At 40.5% G+C, this 16837-nt stretch overlaps 1 protein-coding gene across 1 annotated transcript in view; it reads left to right on the forward strand.

Annotated features, from left to right (window-relative positions):
* Positions 1-4433: 4433 nt before the first annotated feature.
* The window catches only part of ANKDD1B (ankyrin repeat and death domain containing 1B), a 57461-nt gene continuing 45057 nt past the window's right edge, over positions 4434-16837 (forward strand). The window contains 4 exon segments of the mRNA XM_061188952.1: positions 4434-4547; positions 6833-7091; positions 13953-14056; positions 16596-16693. Coding sequence (XP_061044935.1) covers positions 4434-4547; positions 6833-7091; positions 13953-14056; positions 16596-16693 — 575 coding nt within the window.

The following is a 16837-nucleotide window of genomic DNA, read 5'->3' on the forward strand; positions in this document are numbered from 1 at the left end:
TTCAAGGTAATTATTTTCTTATCTAGGACTTTTAAATAGCAATATTTCATTTCTTGGCAGTTATATTTGTACTTTACACAAATCTGTAAAAAAGGATAAATTGTACACTCAATTCATTTTTATTATGACCTTCTAGAGAAGAATGTGCAATTCAAAAGATTAATGTGTGTTAAAACACCTCATTTATCTTAGTTATATTTCTATCATGTTTTCATTAATATTCACGAAAGAAGACAGCTTAACAGTAGTTAGCTTAAGTAGTTGCTCCAAATATTTTTGTGCTATCAATAGAGGAGTTTTTATCAAAAAAACAATTATTTAATTGAAACATGAAGATGGAACCCATTTTCTATTACTGCTTTAAGGAACTGAATCTTTTGTTCTCATATTTTTGTTTCTTTTCATATTTTATAGCTCATTACCTAAATGTATAAAGACAATGTTTTAGGAATAGCGTAAATTAGGATCTCGCACAACCTTTGGCCAAAGTGGTAATTTGACTTTAAATTACTAGATGGTTTAAAGTTAGGCTTAATGTTTATTAACATACCAATTTCATGCCTAATATTATTATACGCTATGGTGAATACCTAGTTGTAGAGCTATGCTTCTTGATTGTGTGATTTACTTACATTAATTCTCTACAAAATTAAGTTCAATGAAGCACTGATTTAATGTATTGAAAAGTAGATAGCACCATATTTGTTCTTTTCTATTCTATCTTGTTTCAAGTTCATTTTTATTGTGTTTTCAACATTAGAGTGAATACTAAATTATTTTCACTTAGATGATTCATTTAATTGAATGTTATCATTTAGTAATATTTAATAAAAATTTAAAATGAAATTTTAAATGTTTAATCTTTAGCCAGTAGAAATGGTTTCCTTACTTTTCCACTCTTTTCCCACCTCTGTTGCTTTCACTCTTATTTTCTTTGCCCAGAATTTTCTCCACATCCTTTTCTGTTTTATCTAATAATCCAACTCATTTTCTTTTTATTATAATTTTGTTTGGGGGCATTAAAAGAAAATACAACAAAACCACAAAGAATAAGCACCTATAATCTTACCTATTTAGAGGGTCAGAATATAGGGAACCACCTGGGAGAACATATTTGCAACACATATAATTGGCAAAACACTAGTATCCAGTATATATATAATCCAGAATATATAAATGATTCCTATGAATCATTAAGAAAAAGACAGACAGCCAATAGAAATTTGGACAAGTCTTTAGATGGCACTTTACATAGAAAGAAATCCAAATGGCCAAGAAACATGAAAACATCCTCAGCCATTTTAGTAATAGGGAAATGAAAAAAAAAAACCACAAAGAGGTATTGTAATACCTTTCCCAGATTCACAAAAATGAAAGGATCCAGTGATATTAAGTTTTGGTGATGATATGGAGCAATATGAACTCTTACTGTGAAAACAATCTCTTTGGAAAATGGTTTGTCCTTCTTTAGTAACTCTGAAGATGTGCACACTCAACACCCCAGCAACTGCACTCCTAAATATACGCCTTTGCTGGTTATCTTCCATTTGCCCTCCTGATTTTACTCTGTGCCCTCCACCCTGCTTTAAGTTCAGTGAGGCATCATGGCAGCGGGGAGCCACTGCAGAAGGTTTCAGGGAGGAAAGAAGTTGAAGTTGTTTATTTATTCCCTCATATACCTTTTTGAAGAATCATGTCAAGCTGGTTAAGTTCCTTGACGAAAGGTCACAACTTCTTCATATGTCATTTTCTGCTCTCTCTCCAAGTTCTGATAATCCTTTCCTTGCCCTCACCCCTTCATCCTAGGGGTGGCAACAGAGCCTTGCCCTTATTAGCCCTGAGGTGCTGCCCTATCTTTTGTGGTTTCCCCACACCCTGCCCACACCTTTGTAAATGGTCCCTTTCTTAAAAGTCATCTCAAAATACAATTTTTTTTCCTGCCAGAGCCATAACTGATACAATGTCTTGGGAAAACTATTGAACATGTTTTTTTAGGAAGCATGTGCAAGAATGCACATAGCAACACTGTAATAGCCAAAAAATGGAAATAAACCAAATATTCAGCACTGGTAGAATGGTTAGATTCTACCATTGTATACTCATGTGGATTCAAACAATAGAATTCTATACAGTGGTGAAAGTGAAGGAAATAGCTAATCAGAAGGTGGATGAATATCACAGACATAATGTGGAGCAAAAGAAGCAAATCATAGAAGGATGCCATCAGCATGATTCCATTTATATAGTTCAAAACAGTGTATATTGCTTTAAGGATGTATTCATATGAGATCAAATTATTAAGAGAAGCAAGTATATTATTGTCCCCAAAGTTAGAATAATGACTTCCTCTGTGGGGAGAAAAGGGAATGTGATGGAGAAATGGCACATGGAGCTGCTGGGATGCTGACAGTCTTCTATTGTCTTGGGTGGTGACCGCATGGGTGTTTATTTTAAAAATATTATTTAAACTGTATGTGTGTATTTTAGATTCTTGTTCATATGTGACCTGTATCACGACAAAAAGTGAAACAAAAAAAATGGCAGGAACCGCTTTCCTTAGTAAGGTGATGTTCTCCTTCATCTCTGCAGGCTACTAGCTTCAACAGAGAAAAAGTACATTTCTCTCTGCTAGGACTTTGCTGAACACAGCAAGAAAGAGTCATCCCATGACAACATTTTGAGTTTTTCTCCTAATGTTTCCCCTAATGCTACAGCCTCAATCAGCATTTGGTCTGCTCTCCAAAGTCAAATTGCCAAAGTTGACAATTTGACCAAATATCTTATCATCTCCAAACAAGTCACCAGCTTCCCAGCCTGTGATATGTATCGCCACTCCTCAAAGCCCCTCCCTCAAACACTAAGCCAATTCTGTATATTAGATTTTGTTATTTTCAGCTCCCTGCTTTCTGTATCACTTCAGAATTTTACTTCAGCTGTGAATTACAGAGACTCAATCAGTGTCTTAAAAAAAAAAAAAAAAAATCAGTTCTAGTGTTCCCACAAAACACAAATTTCATTGGTTAACTTTGGCTCGATAGTTCAAAGATGGGTTCACAGTCTGATTTTCTTGGCCTCACATGGCCAACTTCTGGCCGCAAGATGGATGGACTTTTCTATATCCAGCCTTACACATGAGTTCCAGGTAGGAAGATGAGGAAGTAAAAAGGACAAAAGGGCAAGTCTGTCCCACTTTAAGGAGTTTCTTGGAAGCCCCACATAACAATTTCCACTTCCATCTCATTGACCAAACAGTGTCATGTGGCTTCCCCATATTAAAGGGAACCTGGAAATGTAGTTTTTAGCTGGGTACGTTGCTACACCCAAACAAAATCAGGTTCTGTTAGTAAATTGTGCCTCACCTATTAAAAAAAAACTATATAACTTTATTATCAGATGATGTGTTTGTCTACATTTTAAAAAATCTACATTTAGGACTTCCCTGGTGGTTCAGTGGTTAAGAGTCGGTGCTCCCACTGCAGGGGGCACGGGTTCAACCCCTGGTCAGGGAAGATCCCACATGACGTGCAGCGCAGCCAAAAAAAAAAAAAAAAAATCTACATATAATAAAAAAGTTCAACAATGTTATGGCTACAAGATCAATGTACAAAATCAGTAGCATTCCTGTACAACAGTAATAACCAATTAGAAAATATAAAAATAATCTCTTTCATGACAACAATCTATAAGGGACCTAAAGGGGCAGTGGGTTGGGGGGGGCGGGTATCTATCAAAATAGGTGCAAGTACTTAGGAACTACAAAATATTATTGAAAGACAAGCAGTCTGAGTAAATTAAAAGAATAATCCTATTTATGAATAGGAAGAATATCTTAAAGATAACTATTCTCTCCTAATTATTCTATAAGTTCAATAAAATTCAAAACAAAACTTCTCATGGTTTTTCTTGGAAGTTGTTAAGTAGATCGTACATTTTATATGGAAGAGCAAAGGCCCAAGAATAATAAGGTAGAAGGACAGGTCCTATTACATAGCAAGATTCATTATAAAGCTGTAGTAATTAATACCGTACACTAATAGAGTAGTATTGGCCTGGGTATGGACATTTTAGACAACTCAGTACAAAAAGTATTTACTATTTAATAAATAGTGCCTAAACTCTGACTTTCCAACTGATTTCTCAGCTTCTCCTGCTCTAAACCATTTTGTGCATTTTTTGCACATTAGCCATAATGTTTTCATAACATCACTCGTATTAGAAACAAAACAAAAAAAGATTTCAAAGCTCTCAACTCTGTCCAGGATCAGTATTAGAAACAAAACAAAAAAAGATTTCAAAGCTCTCAACTCTGTCCAGGATCAGTATTAGAAACAAAACAAAAAAAGATTTCAAAGCTCTCAACTCTGTCCAGGATCAGTGGGAGCTGAGAAGGGGACTGATTTTCAGCGTATGATGATTTCTATGGTGCAAATACCATGACAGATTTCAAGCTATTGACACGATGTCAACCAGTTCCCAAAGTTCCTGAAAATTCAACAATTGGCTCTTGGGTGCCAGCACAAGCGAGTTCCCGAAAATCACCGTTCATGGTGCACACCAAATACTGGCTTGGCATTCAAGCCCGGTCAAGTCACACTGCATAGCTTGCAGTTTCCTGAATTAACCAAGCTATTTCTCCCTTCTGGTGTCGTGCTCAGTTGCTCCCTTTGCCCAGAATGTGCTTCCTGAATGCCCCTTTGCCTTCTCCATACACAGTAACCATACACAACTGTTCATCTTTCAACTCATCCCAAGGACCACCTTCAAGAAAAGGTCTCTGTCCCCTAGGAAAACTGATTAGTCACTCCTTTGTACTCCTGTTTTTCTATGAAGACACTGAAACATTCTTTGTTGTGGTTTTGCTGTGGCTTTGCTGCGGTCTCTCCCTTCTAGGTTGTAGGCTGCTAGAGATGCTGGACTGTCTTTCACTGATCTCTGAATTATAAGTGTGAAGTGTAAAGCCTGGCACTCAGTAGGTGTTAACTATCATTTGTTGACCCATAAATGAATAAATAATGTTAGCCCAAAGACTGGTGTCTATTACTGTCATACTAATTTTCTCTGTGAAGACAGGGTGGCCGACATAGATGGCTACACTCAAACTGGGCTCTAAGGATGGGCATTCTGGAAAGAGAGAATTGTACTTCTTTCCCTTTAATGGATAATTGCTTGCTTTTAAATGTTTTATTACTATGTTCTTTTGGGGTAGCTTGGAAATATTTGGAAAAAGGCTCAAAATATGACTATTAACCTAGGGCTAAAAAAAAATGCTTTTTGAGGAAATATTCCATTTTGAAAATCACACCTGGTGCCTGCTGTCTGCTTTTTTTTTTTTTCTTTCATAAGTAATGTGCCCCTTTTTTTTTGGCCATGACTTGTGGTACGTGGCATCTTAGTTCCCCAACCAGGGATTGAACCTGTGCCCCCTGCAGTGGAAGGGTGGAGTCTTAACCACTGGACCACCAGGGAAGTCCCAGTAATGTCCCATTTTGAAAAGCAGTAATATATTTGAGCATACCTGGTGCTGGTAGGGCTCTAGTGAACATCACAGAGAGGTGGTGTTTATACCCCTGAAGCAAAAGCTGTTCTTTTGTTGAATCATTAAGGGATAATCACTTTTGCTTTGTAATACATAATTGGATTAACAGTTGTTCAAGAAGAACTCAAATGATATTATGGTGAGTATTGAAAACATGATTCCACTTATTAAATCGTATATTGGACTGCTCCCCTTACAAGTGTGAGGTAATTTATTTTCTAATTATTGCTGTCTACAAAAGGCTCAGGGAGACAGAAGATAATTCAGAGGCAAATAGTTTTCACCCTTTCCTTGTAATCGCAGTCTCTTATGTTTGTTATGATTTCAAATTCATATATACCTACGTATACATATGCATAGATGTGCATACACCATATATATGTGTGTGTATATACATACTATACACACATACACGCAACCTCAGCCAAACCCATATCTGTTACTGAATTCTGTCTACCCTTGTAGGGCCTGTTGAAAACATCCACTTCTTTCTATTCCTTTTGTCAAATCCTCAACAGTTGCCTAATCTCTGGCCTTCCAACCTACTCAGCTTTCATCAGTTTCCTTCCCTTCTCTAAACCATTTTGTGCATTTTTATAGACAATTGTTTCCTAACATCACTCATATCCGTGTGTGTGTACCAAAAAGGTGGGTCAGTTCTGGGGTCAGATCTCGTTCTGTTTTATGAGGGCTCAATTTTTTTTTCTCTCCTAGAATATGCTCAACTTCTAATTTAACCTCTGAACCCATCCACAGGCATGAGGTGTGCCATGGTTTTATTTTTATTTGTTTGTAATCCGTCAAACACACTGTGCTTATGTACTAGGGATTCAATGGAGATATCCTGGTTGTCCTTCAATATTCTATTTTTCTTCCATATTATTAGAATTTTAGCTAGGCACACGATTGCCCAGAATAGTTTACTATATTTCATCAATTCTTTATTTTATAAACCACTAAGAAAGAAAGAAAACCCAAGATGGGGAGTCCAGTAGGTTACCACTGCATTAAAATGGGGTACCAAGGTTTTCCATCTTCAGAGAGGCTATTGAGTCTTACTTTATTCTAGAGAAAATTCTGGAAGCCCATTTAAAAATGATTCAATACTTGAGTTTCGATAGTGTTGGTTATCAAACCAACCTCGACACTTCTCCCAACTGTACGAAGAACGGCCTAAGTGTGCGCCGGGAGTTTTCTCAGAACGTTTTGCCTCGCGTGAACCCAACCACATCACGCCACACCTGAAGGCGCCTCCCCCCCGGCCAGGGCTGGAGACCCGGGGCGAGCCTCCCGTAGAAGCGCCCGCAGCCGAGAGCGGCCCCGGGGGTGAGCGGCCTCGGGGGCCTTGGGGCCTCGGGGTCGGACAGGGAGCCGTGTCGGCGCGCCCCGGGGCGCAGGGCAGCGGCGAGGGGGCTGCTGCTCGGCGCGGCTGCGGCCGCCAAGAGGTTGCGGGAGGACCTGAGGGGCGCGGCGGCCCGGCCCTGGAGAGGCCTGGCGCGGATCCCGAAGCAAGAGCGGCCGCGGCGCGAGGAGGCGGCGGCCAAGCACGAGTTCCGTGAGTCTGGGAACAAGGCCTGGAAACGCCAGCGGTGGCGGCGCCGCGCGGGCGCGGGGAGCTGGTTGAGCAGGTGCGGGTGCAGCGCTCGGGCCGCGGCGGGAAGGGACCCGAGCCCATCCGCATCCCTGTGCCCTCTGCGGGCTAGTTTTCAGCTTTGGGATCCACCCCCACCCAAGTTTTGGCTCACATTTCTCAGGACGTTTTATTTCAGGTTAACCCAGCACTGTGGGTGGAAGGAAAGTGTTACCCTTTCAAATTAAGGAAAAGGATTTTTCAAGAAATGATTAAGCCCTTTTACAAATAAGGAAAGAGTTTTATGTGCTGTTATCTCCTGTAGCCTGACGCATTCACTGATTTATTGTGTGACTTTAAATAAGTCACTTAATCTTTCTGTACTTTAAGTTTTTAAAGCATGGAGGGGATCATCTATGCCTTGGGGATACATTTATAGCATAAACTCAGGGACGCTGTTTAAGGGTCTTCAAGGTTGAGAATGATGTCGAGTCTCTTAACGAGCACACCCTCCAAGTTGGATAGGTGGGATGGCCTCATTTCCTGAAGACCAGCCTTGCGGGCAGAGCACCAGTTTCTTTTTTTTTTTTTCTTATAAATTTATTTATTTATTTTTGGCTGTGCTGGGTCTTGGTAGCTGCGTGTGGGCTTTTCTCCAGTTGCAGCATTGCGGTGAGCGGGCTTCTCATTGTGGTGGCTTCTCTTGTTGCGGAGCACGGGCTCTAGAGCGCAGGCTCAGTAGCTGTGGCGAACGGGCTTAGTTGCTTCGCAGCATGTGGGATCTTCCCGGACCAGGGCTCGAACCCGTGTCCCCTGCGTTGGCAGACAGGTTCTTAACCACTGCGCCATGAGGGAAGCCCGATGTTGAATTTTTTAAAATGCTTTTTCTGCATCAATTTAAATGATCATGTAGTTTTTCTTTTTTAGACTACTAATATAGTAGATTACATTGATTGATTTTCAAATATAGAACCAGTTTTGCATTGTCAGGATAAACCCCACATGGTTATGGTGTATTATACTTTTTATATATGACTGGATTTGATTTGATAATGTTTGAGGCGCTTTGAATCTATGTTGTTGAGGGATATTTGTTTATAGTTTTCTATTCTTGTAGTGTCTTTGGTTTTAGAATCAAGGAAATGCTGATCTCATAAGATGTGTTGGGAAGTGTTTCCTCCTCTTCTGTTTTGTGGAAGAGATGGTATAGACTTGATGTTATCCTTTAAATATTTGGTAGAATTCACCAGTGAAACTATCTGGGTATGGGGATTTCTTTTTTGGAATTTTTAAAACTACAAAGCCCATTTCTTTAATAGTTATAGGATTATTCCAGTTATCTATATAATCTTGAGCGAATTTTGGTAGTTTGTGGTTTTTGAGGAATTGTTTCATTTCATCTAAGTTGTTGAACTTATGTGCATGGAGTTGTTCATAGTATTCTCTTTTTCATCTTTTAATGTCTGTGGAGACTGTAGTGCTCTGCGCTCTTTCATTCCTTACATTGGTAATGTGTGTCTTCCCTCTTTTTTCTTAGTCTTGCTAGAGGTTTATTGATTTTATTGATGTCTTCAAAGAACCAGCTTTTGTTTTTATTGATTTTTCTCTATTGTTTTTCTGTTTTCAGTTTCACTGATTACTGCTTTTACCTTTGTTGTTTTTCTTCTGTCTGCTTGATTTAGGTTTATTTTGCTCTTCACTTTTTACTTTCTCAAGGTAGGAGCTTAGATTATTGACTTGAAGCCTTTCTTCTTTTCTGATAATTTAATCCTATAAGCTTTAGCTGCATCCCACACATTTTGATATATTTTATTTTTATTTTCATTCTGTTCAAAATATTTTCTAATTTCTCTTGAGATTTCCTCTTTGATCCATGGTCCAGATTTTTTTTTTTTTTTCCCAAAAATTGGAAGTTCTCATAGTACTGAGCCTACATTCCCTCCTGGCAGTATTCTTCTGGAAGTGATTGTGGTTACCCAACCCTTCCATGCAACCATTGAACAAATATTTATTGAACACCTACTAGCACTAGGCACTGGGATTACTTCAGCTTCCCCATGGATGTGTATTCAGGTGAAGGAAGCAGACAGTGAACACGTATATATGTATTATAATGTCAAATAATATCAAATGATATGAGGAAAGAATGGCGTAGGGCATAGGGGTAGAGAATGACAGGGGAAAGAGTATTGGGTGGTCAGGCATGGTTTTTCAGAGGTGGTACCATTTGAGGTACCGCCTGAATGAAATGAAAGAGGAAGTCTGGACTTGTTTTTCTAGCTCAGCATGGCCCCCTCCTGTTCTGACCCTCTTTCCTCAAACTTGCTCTGCTACTGAAGGCGTGGAGTGTTGGACCCCTAAAAGTTTAAGTGAATGATACAGCTCTGTGTAACCTGTTGTTCTTGACTGAACATTTAACCTTTACTTGATTTTATCCATTACATTTTTAATGCATATATAGTAAAGTACTCCTCTAAATATTATTTCGTTAATTGATATGTTTATGATTTTGTCTGGGCCATTTTCTCGACTCTGTCACTTATTACCTGGAAGGTAGACGGTGGTGTGTTGGTAAGGGTCTAACTACCAACTTTCTGGGAGAAAAAGTTCTGATTTGTAGTGTTTTCCAATTTCCTTTGTGTAATGCTTCCACTGTGACTGATTTCAAGCTACAATGTGATGTCACTGAACACAGAGTTGAGAAGAGTTACACACAGTCGGTTCTTATTAGCCTGTACAAGCTGGCTCCTTCACACCACTGAAGGAAGGTTTTATAATCTCTGTTTTACAGGTTGGGATATTAAAATTCAGAATTGTTACAGGGTTACACAATTAGTAAGCTGTGGGCCAGTCAGTGAACATTTTAAGCCCCTAGATATTCTGATGTAATTGGCTTGGACCAGGAGTTTTTTATGGTGCTTTTTAATTGTCTTAGAAACTTCCTTAAAATTAAATTTTTAAAATTATTTATTTATTTATTTATTTTTGGCTGCGTCGGGTCTTAGTTGTGGCGTACAGGCTTCTCTCTAGTTGTGGCATGTGGGTATCTCTCTAGTTATGGCACGCAAACTCCAGAGTGCGTAGGCTCAGTAGTTGCAGCGCAGCATGTGGGATCTTAGGTCCCCAACCAGGGATTGAACCCGCATCCCCTGCATTGGAAAGCGGATTCTTAACCACTGGACCACCAGGGAAGTCCCTTAATTTTCCTTATATATATGGTAGAAAAGGGGCAAGATACTCAACTTCAGGGACAGACTAGAATCCATGTGTCATATTTCCGGGCACAATAAGGTCTTGACTTGCTATTTCAGGGACATACCAAAGAGGGATAAGGACCTGGAAATAGAACCCCCCTCCCATTGGATTAATACAGTGGGGCAAGGAGCTGTGGCCAGGCTGTGTACGAACCAGGAGAAGGAGCTGAGAGGAGTCCAGCCTAACCAGCGGAATGTGTTAGCTAAAGCATATGGCCAGTGGGCAGTTTGGACCTCTACTTCAGCAGTACACTGTCATACTGACACCCTGGACACATGCAGTGACTGGAAGCTTGGGCTTTGAATTCAGGCTGCCTAGGACAATTCTATCATTTATTATCTTTAAAGCATGAGCAAGTGGTTTAACTTTTCTAAGCCTCAGTTTCCTCATCTGTAAGATGGGGGTAATAATGTCTACTCCATCAGGTTGTTAGTTTTATAAAAACCCTAGGGTGCTCCAACATTTGGAGATCAAGCAGAGGAGGAAGAACCAGTGAAAGAGACTGGAAAGCAACAAGTGGTCTAACAGAAGCCTGGAGGAAAACGTGTTATAAGGAGCGTGTGGTCCTCTGTGTCAAATCTGCCAAGAGTTCAGTGCATATGACAGAGAAGTGATGACTGGATTTTAGCAAGATGGAGTGACCCTGATAAGAGCAGTTTTGGTGGAGCAATAGGCATGATGTCTGATTAGCATAGGTTGAGATGAGATGGTGAGATGAGTACATGGAGAAATCATTATAGAACATCATTATAGAACAATTCTAAGAAGTTTGAGGGTAATGGGAGATTGAGAAGTGGAATGGCAGTTGGAAAGGAATGTGAAGTTAAGGGATTTTTTTTTTTTTTTTTTTTTACACTATAGGTATTATAGCATCTCTGTATATGTTGAAGGGAACAGTCCACTGGAGAGACATTAAATGATGCAGAGGAGAAAGAGGATAATTTCCAGGAGATAGATGAAATAATTGAAAAGATGAGAAGGGATGGGATCTAGATCCCAAGTGGAGAGGTTGGCCTTGGGTAGGCACAGGGATGCTTCATTGATTGTAACAGTAATAAAAACAGAGAGTGTGGGTATAAATGTAGGTAGGTAGATTGGTTGACTTTTAGCTGTCCAGGTATGGAAATGGAGCAGATAGCAGTTGGGTTTAATCTCAGAATTTGGATTCTGCCAACTAGTCGGATGAAGGAAGCGAGTGGTGAGGGAGGTAAATGTGTTTGCACGGAAGTGGTTCAAAGATGGACCATAGGATCTAAACTGGGTGAGGAGGGAAGTAAGGGCCTAAGGGATGGATAATATAAAAAGATGGTGAGAAGAGTGGAATGGAGGACTTGATGAGGTCGCAAAATTTCTGGACTGGGAAAACTAGAGCAGGTGAGCTGAATGGATGAGGCCGTGGTCAGAGAATGGGATTCTTAAAGATGTCAGAGGTACTGTCGTTATTGTTGCAGGAAAGAGAGTAGGGCGCGGGAGGATGTTCACATCCCAGGTCACGTCCGAGTCTCTGGGACAGCTGCCAAGTGTGGGTTCTTGGCTTTGCGCAGGAAAGAATTCAAGAGCAAGCCATAGTAAAGTGAAAGAAGGTTTATTCAGGGAGATGCACACTCCATAGACAGAGTGTGGGGCGTCTTGGAAGGCAAGAGGCACCAGGGTATGGGCTTGTCCGTTTTTATAGGGATGGGTAATTTCATAGGCTAATGAGTGGGAGGATTATTCCAGCTATTTTGGAGAAGGGGTGGGGATCTCCAGGAATTGGGCCACCACCCACTTTTTGACCTTTATGGTCGGCCTTGGAACTGTCATGGCACCTGTGGGTGTGTCATTTAGCGGTGCTGATGTGTTACAATGAGCTGAGCGTATACTGAGGCTCAAGGTCTAGTGGAAGTCAACTCATCTGCCATCTTGGACCTATTTGGTTCTAATCAGTTTATGTCGTGTCCTCAGGCTATGTCATTCTTTTAGAGATTGTGCCCTGCCCGCTTCCTCTCTCATTATGATGTAGTGATGATAGTCATGTCAAGAGTATGACTCTGAAATTAGGTGGCTGAGGTCAGGTGGGGGAAAAGATTATTGGAGGTGAGGGGGTTAGGGAACTGAGAGACCAAGGTGTTGGATTAATCATCTACCTGGGTGTTGAAGTTACTTAGAGTGGTAGCAAGTGTAACAGTATTGGGTTGGCCAAAAAGTTCGTTCGGATTTTTCCATAAGATGGCACGGAAAAACCCAAATGAACTTTTTGGCCAACCCAATAGGAAGAGCCAAGCGATAGAATGAATGTGTATGTCTCCCAGGAGGATACTCCCTGGTCTTTGACTGGACTTGGAAGCATGCTGAAAAGTCCTTGGCAGATGCTAGGGAAACTACTCAACAACACATCTATAGGGACTTCCCTGGTGGCACAGTGGTTAAGAATCCGCCTGCCAATGCAGGGGACACGGGTTCGAGCCCTGGTCCGGGAAGATCCCACATGCTGTGGAGCAGCTAAGCCCGTGCACCACAGCTACTGAGCCTACGCTCTAGAGCCAGCGAGCCACAACTGCTGAGCCTGCGTGCCACAACTACTGAAGCCCACGCTCCTAGAGCCCGTGCTCTGCAACAAGAGAAGACACCGCAATGAGAAGCCTGCACACCGCAACGAAGAGTAGCCCCCGCTCGCCACAACTAGAGAAAAGCCCGCACGCAGCAACGAACACCCAACGCAGCCAAAAATTAAATTAATTAATTAATTAATTAAAAAAAAAAAAAAACCATCTATACAACCTCTCTTAGGTCCTTTCTTTTTGGAGATGGTCTGTTGCTGATTTCAGATCATCCCAGTTCTGACTTTATTCCAGAATGTTGTGATTGTCCTCTGAGAGCTTTCCAGCTCCTTTACATTACAAAACAACAACAAACCACCGACAAACAAACAAACAACTCAGTAAAGCCTGGAATCTTCTCTAGGCTATTTAATAAAACCTGCCACCTGAATATGTATTTGTGTGTGACATATAATGTTCATAGTGTATCGTAATGTTAATGTTTATAGTTAAAAGTGTGAATCCACTTTTATCTCCTTTCATATACATGAGAATAAAACAGGTTCATCCCTTTTCGCCTTCGTTGGTGAATATTTATATGATGTGCTGCATTTTAAGGTTCTGTGTCTGCAGGTCTGGCATCTGCACAGGGTTCTGCAGACAACAGTTTTATCTCTATAAGCTTGCATGGAGCATTTGGGCTCCTCCCTGTGTAATCTTGTACAAACGTCTTATAAACAACGCCCCCTGAGAAGTCAATGGCCACCCTCTGACCTCCTAGAGCTAGATACTGCATTGCTGACTTCAGGGTGGTCCTTTGGAATAATGTTTTGCTTGGGACCAGGAAGATTTTTAAGGCTGTGAAAACACTTGCAGCATGAGGAGAAAGTGGAATCTTGATAATACAGCTTTATGAAATATTGAAGCAAGGTTCCCACGTCCAGAACAGCAGAATGCGAAAGGCTCAAGGCTGTTGTTGTTTCAAGTTTTGAGTTCCAAGGTTTGCCACACGAGGTTTGCTTTCTCTTCAGCCCTCTTAAATTCCCTGTCACGCTTGCTTGCTTGCTTTCAGTGCTGCCAAATGAGAGAAGCTTCCAGAATGCTGCTAAAAGCAATAATTTGGAGCTTATGGAGAAGCTGTTTGAAAAGAAGGTTAACATGAATGCTGTGAACAATGTGAGTAGAAATCACAGATGTGACAAGTGACAGTGGTGTGGGTTTACGCAGTCCAACTGAAATAAAAATAAAAGTGATTCTGCTAAATGAGATGGGGGAGAGCTTCATTGCTGGCAATTCCATAATGTTTAAGCTAAAGGTGGAATCAAGCAGTGGAAGAGGCTCTGGGTGCTTTAACTGATCTAATCCAAGGGGAAGCGTCCAGGGTCTTTATGTGCAACTGTACTAAGCCTGTGGGTGGACAGTGAAGCCAACTGTCAAGGTTATGGGCCTGGACTTGGTCCTGGATCATAGCCTGTGGATCACTTTGACCTCAAACATTCTGGAAAGGCAGAACATCTTTTGCTACACGGTTCATCATTGTTTTCTCACCAGTGATGTCCTTTATGGTTGGGGCCTTCCAAATTTAAAATCCAATGGAGAGTATGGGTTTGCATTTTATTGCTTTTGAAATATAGTTCATCTGCATGTTGGGCAGTGAGGCCTCTTCTGAAACCTGGCTCTCACTTGTTGTTCAAGTGCCTGGGTTTAGGGGAGAGGTCCCACTGCCAGAAATATGGATTTCCTACTGCTTGCTTTTGTGGGGATTTCCTGACAGCCCCACCAGGCAGGGTTTATCAAAGTGAACAGACTGGGGGCTGTGTCAGTTATTTAGGACAATTTGTGGGGATGGTTCCAGGTGGGGATGGCAGAGGTGGATGTTATGCTAAATGAAGCATAAACTTTAAGACACCTTCTTGCACAGACTCCTTCCAAGGCACTGGGAGGACTCTAGCAGTGTGTTCCATTGTCATATGATTTTGTAAAATCTGAAAAAGTAAGAAATTTTAACTGTAATCCGTTAAGCTTTCTGACTATGGCTTTAAAGGGGGCTCCCAAAGAGTGTAAACTTGACGTTCCACAAAACCTGGATCTATCCCAGGCAATGAGGTCATAGAAACTGAGGTCATGCGTCATGTGCAGTGGAAGGGTGTTTAGCAGTTGTGCATGTGTGTGTGTGAGGGGATCTGTGTTTATGTGTATGTGGGAGTTTATGTGTCTGTGTATATTGTGCGTGTGTACATGTGTATGTCTGATGTGTTACCTGTGTATACCATATTCATTGTCCACAGACATCCTAGAAAGAGTAGAAAAATAGCAAATTTTTACAGCCTAACAATTTTAGGAACAAAAAAAAAACTGGAAGGGAATCAAGGAAGGAAGGGAGCAAAAATAAAAGAAATAAGCAAGGATCTTTGAAGGTAATATCTAGATTAATTGTTGAATAAGTAAAGCAATAATCATTTTTCCAAACAGCAGGAAATAGATTCTCCAGTGTACTTTTATAACCATTTGAAAATTTTTTCCATATAACTTTCTGATATTTTAAACCATATTTTTATATTAAAGTACTTAGAGAGATAGTACACTTAAACTTACAGTCAGTGTAGCAAGTTATTGTAAACTCCTGATGAATTATATTATGCTTTCTAATGACATCTCTTTTAGTCCTGTTTACAGCAAATTGTTGACATGGTTACTTGTAGAGTTCCTTAAAATCTGTGATGACAGAAATGAAAAAACATGGAAGTGGTTTTATTGAATTATCTTGGATGGTATTTTGATTTGCATCCTTATTCACGAATAAAGTTAAAGGGGAGTTTATAAGCCCAAATTTGACATACTAGGACATAGCTCTAGACTGCAGACAATAGCAAGGATAATTCAAATTTAGTTTATCACCGATTTAGCTACCAAGGAAATCAGATTAAACAGTTCTCAATTTTTGCAATAAGTTATTTATGAGAAACAAAGGATAGTAAATTCTTTGGAAACAAGATCAGTATCTAGATGTGGGAAATATGACATGTGTTTTAGTTACAAACAAAACATCCATTGTCTGAAGCACATGACTGTCTCTAGACATCCTGGGAGCACCAAGTTGGCTTTTCTTTGAAGCAAAAGATATTTATAGCTTTCTTTCTCTCTGTGTGTCTTTTCTCACTCCCTCCTTCCTCCTTCCCTCCCCTCCCCTCCCCTCCCCTCCCCTCCCCTCCTCTCCCCTCCTCTCCCCTCCTACCTCCCTCTCCCTCTCTCTCTCTTCCTTCCTTCCTTCTCTTTCTTGATTTGTTTGCTTCAGTAAAATTTACAGTCCAAAAATTACAGAAAAGAACCGTATATGGATTGAACTTCTAGGAAGATTTTTTGTTATGCATTATCAACATGTCCTACCATTATTAATGATTGCATACAGGAGACATACAGCTTTTACTCTCTAGTTGAAATCCATTTTACTGTTACAATCAGTCATAGGTTACGCAGTGGATTTCAGCTTGAGGCATATCCTCCAGTTGATTGCTAAATTCTCTATTATCTAACAGTAGAGAAATGCAAGATTATGCTGGATACAGTTCTCACTACTTTCAAAGGCAAGGCAAATAGCAGATAAATAATCAAAACACAAGCACCTGATAGAAAATTATGGCCGTTCAAGAACCAGGAATCTTAAGAAGGCTAAATAACAATCAGATGACTGAAAACACAAATTGTGTTTCCTCAGATGAACCGCACAGCCCTGCCTTTTGCAGTGGGGACAGGTCATTTGTCTGCGGTGGATTTCTTGCTGAATCACAAGGCCGGGGGGGTGTTGCTGGTGAGGTAACCTTGTCTTCATTGGGGAGAATGGATCGGAGCATAACCAACGTAAGGGGAAAATCTGGCCGCTTGGGTTATCTTTTCTCCACCTACACACAAAATATTTCCATTGGCAGTGTTCATTTTGGAAAGATCTCTTTAGAGAAT

The sequence above is a fragment of the Eubalaena glacialis genome, chromosome 4 (assembly GCF_028564815.1).
Source record: "Eubalaena glacialis isolate mEubGla1 chromosome 4, mEubGla1.1.hap2.+ XY, whole genome shotgun sequence".
NCBI lineage: Eukaryota > Metazoa > Chordata > Mammalia > Artiodactyla > Balaenidae > Eubalaena > Eubalaena glacialis.